Source organism: Ananas comosus, linkage group 17, assembly GCF_001540865.1.
Source record: "Ananas comosus cultivar F153 linkage group 17, ASM154086v1, whole genome shotgun sequence".
NCBI classification, from domain to species: Eukaryota; Viridiplantae; Streptophyta; class Magnoliopsida; order Poales; family Bromeliaceae; genus Ananas; species Ananas comosus.
In genome coordinates this window covers 196,893-201,942 of record NC_033637.1, presented here as the reverse complement: position 1 = coordinate 201,942, position 5,050 = coordinate 196,893, and the positions used below count along the sequence as shown (strand labels likewise).

The following is a 5,050-nucleotide window of genomic DNA, read 5'->3' as shown; positions in this document are numbered from 1 at the left end:
CTCCCCCTCCCCCCGGGCCCCAAAACCCAAAATACATTTCAGTGCCTGTTGGTCCACACTGCCAAAGGCACACCAGAATAAAATTCAAGCAGACAGCATAAATACGATCCTTAATGATAAAGAACTTATGCTAGAGCATTCTCACTCAAAGTAGCACCAAAACTGCATCATCAGATAATTCATCGAACTAACGACCAGAAGCAAGATGGAATGTCAAGCAAAGCACTTCTTAATCAAAATAGCGCAGAAACCATTTAGCTTCCATAGTGGTATTGCAAATGAAGACAGACCTGCCACATACGCAACACAGTAGAGGTCCTCTTCCTGGCTCACGGTATCTTTTTTGCTGGCGCGAGCTCTCATTCAGCAATTTCGTAAACCGAAGAAAAGCTTTATGAAATAGCTGCTTAAACTCCTCCGAACCTTCAGGTGGATCTTCTTTCCTAAGGAGGGCGTCAGCACCAGCAACATCTCCATCAATTGTATGCCGACCGTCATGCCGATCCTCCAAAGTCTTCTTCCTAAATTTGTTGGGTTTGAATTCTTTTCTTTCTAATGTAAATGAACCATGAAATTCCGAGGGGCCTGGCCTCAACCTCCTCTTTATGCTTTTACTGTGGCCACCGTCTTCATAAGCAGTTGAATCTTCAGAACGCAACCAAACATCAGGTTTCAAAATTTTACGTGAGGACATTTTGTGCAGAGAATGGTGGAAAGCCATTTTCTTAGAAGCCATATGGCCTTCTCGGTCATCATAAGGCCGGACATCGTTGCCACCACTTCGCAATAGAATCCCTCTATAAGCAGTCCTATCATCAGGAAAAACATTCCTCGAGTTAAACCCATTTGCATCATCATCCACGAGATATTTTCTTCTAATCATCCTTTTAGATGATAAGTCATAGTCATAGATATCTGTACTTGCAACATGTGTCTTCCCTTGCGGAGGACTCACATCCTGCCAATATAAGCCCTTGCAACGATCAGGGAACACGGGACTTTTAGGTCTTCCTCTGTAACTGTCATCGACAGATGCAATCTCATGATTATGTGATGGTTTCATCACAAATCCAGGATGCCCAATACCTGAACGACCAGCATAATCCCCATCGACAACCCCCGCCTCACGGTATCCTGAAACAGAATCCCCACGTATAGAATGGTATGGATCCAAGAAGCTGCCCTCACCAGCTGTTTTCCGAGAAAAAGCAGCTCCTTCAACCTTCGCATCTAAGAGCCTCGTAAAAGATGATGAACCTCCTAGTGAGTCCCTATAGTCGGGCACCTTTTTGTATATGTCATCTGATGCAAGAAACCTACCATGGATAGTGTAGTCCCTAGATTCTTCTCTAGATGAGTGACTAAAGGGCACTCTTTTCATAGGATCGGAAAGCTGCATCTGATGGTAGGCACTCTGGTCTGAAGTGTCATCAACATGCCTACTGAGACTGCCCCTGAGAGGACCATCCGATGGTTGATGGAGGCGATCTCCATATAAGTGGAAAAGTTCATCTTTTACGATAGCAGATGAAGAGGCACCTTCAATTGGCCTCAAAGGTAAGGGAGGCATCTCCTGGTAAGAAACATCTCTTGAATAAAGCTTCTCCCTCTCTCTCTCTTCATAGGGATTCCTCACGTGGTTGCGATATCGGAGCACCCCACCATCGTGGTACCCTCCAGTCAGCGCACCACCACTGCTGCCGATAATATTCTCAGTTTTCAGTGCCGCGTAGATTGAGTTAGTGGGCAGCGAGTGGACCGTTCTTGCAGCACCATCATCCGAGAAAATTGGTTTCGGCTTCAACCTAGAGGAGTTCAGATCCTGATTCAAGTCGGAAGGGTGATCCGGCAGCATATAACTAGGCGGGAGCTCGTAGTTCCGGCCTTTAAAAGGCGAGGGCCTCCTCCTCGGCTGACTGGGAGGGGGGTGATGGTCTGAGTGCCTTGCGGCATAGTCTCTGCGTTCAACGGAGGTATTCCGACAAGCAGGAGAGTGGCGCGGTCGTGAAGGAGGGCTCACGCTGAGCCGCGGGCGGCGATCGTCCGGCCTGTGATGCCAATCTGGACGGTGGTCCTCGATTCGTCTCAAGGTTAGAGGGGGATTTGGGGACAGATCTCTGTAGCTCCCTCCTCCCCGTCCTCCACCTCGCGCTTCGGGCCTTCGGCCTACCATAGTTGTATATATATGCAGATTCGAGCTTCGCAACGAGCGACTTGTTCCGGAGCGCCGGAGATCGATCGCGCCGTGCGGGATCGGATGGAAATGTTCACCAGCGGAACGATTTTGCTTATAAATACTATTTGATGCAAAACAAACGCAGACTCAAGAGTGATAGCAGGAACGAGGATTATATATGATATAGGAGCTGAGATCAGAGATTTGGGAGAGAAAATTTTGGTGATGAAAATTCTGGCGATGAAAACCCTAAATCTCTAACCATAATGCAAATTGGAGAACAGAACAGACACTAAGGAGATGAGATTCTGACCTTGGGGCAAAGACTGGGAGGGAGAGAAGAAGGGATAGAGGCCAGCGCAGCCATGGATGGTCGACTCGCTAGTCTCGTTCCGTTTCCCCCTCTCTCGAGCTCGATCGCCTTGCCGCGATGCTCTGACGCCGCTTCGGAAAATAGGGTGTTTTTTCTTTTTTTGGGGGGTCTGGAACTGTGGATCTGCATATTAACTTTTTTTTATAAAGGTTTTTATTTATTTAAAATTTCAAATTTATTTTAATTCAGTTGAAGAGGTGCTGAGTAGGGCTGGCAAACGAGCGAGCCGGCTCGCGTTCGACTCGTGTTGTTCGAGCCGAACTTTACTTAAAGCTCGGAAAATAAAACAAGTTCGAGCCGAGTAAATTAAAGCTCAGCTCGAGCTCGCTCGGCTTATAGCTCGGTNAATTCAAGATCAGATATACCTATTATATATATATATATATATATATATATATATATATATAATGTATTTTAAATTATATATAGGCTTTAATTTAATTTGGGCCATTATTGTTGGCCCATAAAATAAACCCAACAAGTACAAACGTGCAATTGAGCCCAACTCTAAATTTACATAACACACTCTCTCTTTCAGACTTTCACTGTTGCACATAACCCTAAAACATAATAACATTCAAATTTTCAAATCCCTACTTTTTTTCCTCTCTCTCTCTCTCTCTCTCTCTCAGACCCTTATCGAGTCAGGAAGTCACCCTAGCTCACATTTCTTATAATTATTTTGTATTTTGAACTATTGGACATGTTGCATCAAATTGTAGGTAATGTTCTATAAAAATTAAAATATTGATTATATAATGTCGAGAATTTCAATCGGCTCGTTTAGAGCTCGAGCTCAGCTCGACTCGAAATTAGGCTCGCTCGAGCTCGGCTCGAATTAATTTCAAGCCGAGCTTGAGCCTAGATTTAGGCTCGAAATTAATTTCAAGCTGAATTTGAGCAGACATAAGCTCGCTCGAGCTCGGCTCGTTTCCACCCCTAGTGCTGAGTGCCGAGTGGGCTGCGTTAGCGCTGTCCAACAAGTAAAGAATCTCAGGCCCGACAAATAGAGCTGCGACGGAGTCTTTCTTAACAGGGCTACATGGAGGCCCAATCAAAGCAGACTGACTATCAGCCCGTTGTAACAGATTCCAGATGTCAGACATCGCTGCCCATGTTTGTCGGCCGAGAGAGGGGGTGGTAGGCGTGTAGCGTTAAAATACGGATGCAAACCTGTCGTAAATTCCGTCAAAAATGATATTCATTCCTTCCATCTCGTTTCCCTTTGTATCCATATAAAATGCATAAATATGGGTATAAAATGCATAAATATGGAGTTTGCTAAAATTTCACGTGAGAAAGGTGGTGGTTGTCGACACTAAAATTTCAAGACTCATGATGCGTTAATTTTTATTTTTATTCACAATTTTATTATCTTTTATGTTTATTTATTATTTTATTCTGAATGAGTTAGAATACAAACTAAGGTGCACCAGCACTATATGTCTTCTTCTTCTTCTTCTTTTTTTGAGAGAGATAAGTAATACGCTACCCGTTTCGTTTATTTTATTTAGAAATACACTTAGCTTAAAATGTGAATCTATTAGGATGCGAACTTAGGTTTCGGATACCAACCATCAAGCTCTTTGCCATTTGCTCTAGGAACAATCGGTCACGAGCACTATGTGTTAAATCCATCAAAGGCCCTTTCCTACATCTCCTTCAACTCTTCTGTTCCGCGGTCAACTTCTTAAATCTTTCTACACTTTTGTGTTTCTCAACCCTTGGGTCCTCCCCATCGCTCGATGTGGAATTTGTCAAATCTATCTTTTCATTTTACTATATTAAGTAAAAGGTTTGGGAATCTTAGAGTGACATGTTCTTCCAAAACATTCACTTCTCTCTCTCCCTCTATATATATATAATTTATTCTTTCTACTACTTAAAAGAGTGACACGTGTTTTTCCAAAACCTCCACTTCTCTCTCTCCCTCTCTATATATAATATAATACATATATATGTTTTAAAATTTTAAATTCTAAATTCTAAAATTTAAAATTTTATAATATTTATTTTTAAATTTTAAATCCCTAAACTTCTGAACCCTATAAAATTAAGAGTTAAATGCATTCACGTTCCTGCAAACATAATAAATTATAAATATATTCCTACAAAAGTTTAAATATTTTTATATATGTTCTTTTGATTTATTACCGTTACAAAACTATTTATATTTTAAGCGAGATATCAATTTTGCCCTCACAAATATATCTCTCCAAAAACCACAACAGTACAATATAATAGGGGCAAAATATCAAGTTATCTGATAAATTAAACAATTAAGCATTTAACTTATGATTAATTAAAATTTTCTAACGGATTCTAACGGCATGAACATATTTGAAAATATTAAGATTTTTATAGAGACAACTTATGTAGTTGAACTTTGTAAGGATATATTTGTAATTAACTATGTTTGTACGGGATTTGTATGAAATCAACCCTAAAATTAATTAATTAATTGTATATATAATATAACTAACTAATTTTATTAATAATAT

At 41.1% G+C, this 5,050-nt stretch overlaps 1 protein-coding gene across 2 annotated transcripts in view; it reads right to left on the bottom strand.

Annotated features, from left to right (window-relative positions):
- The window catches only part of LOC109723606, a 6,647-nt gene extending 3,982 nt beyond the window's left edge, over positions 1–2,665 (bottom strand). The window contains exons 1-2 of one of the 2 annotated variants that reach the window (XM_020252045.1): positions 2,490–2,665; positions 291–2,366 (exon numbers count right to left, since the gene is read on the bottom strand). In XM_020252045.1, coding sequence (XP_020107634.1) covers positions 291–2,173 — 1,883 coding nt within the window. In that variant the 5' untranslated portion in view covers positions 2,174–2,366; positions 2,490–2,665. The remainder of the gene's footprint in view (positions 1–290; positions 2,367–2,489) is intronic. The other variant, XM_020252044.1, reaches the window with a different exon arrangement.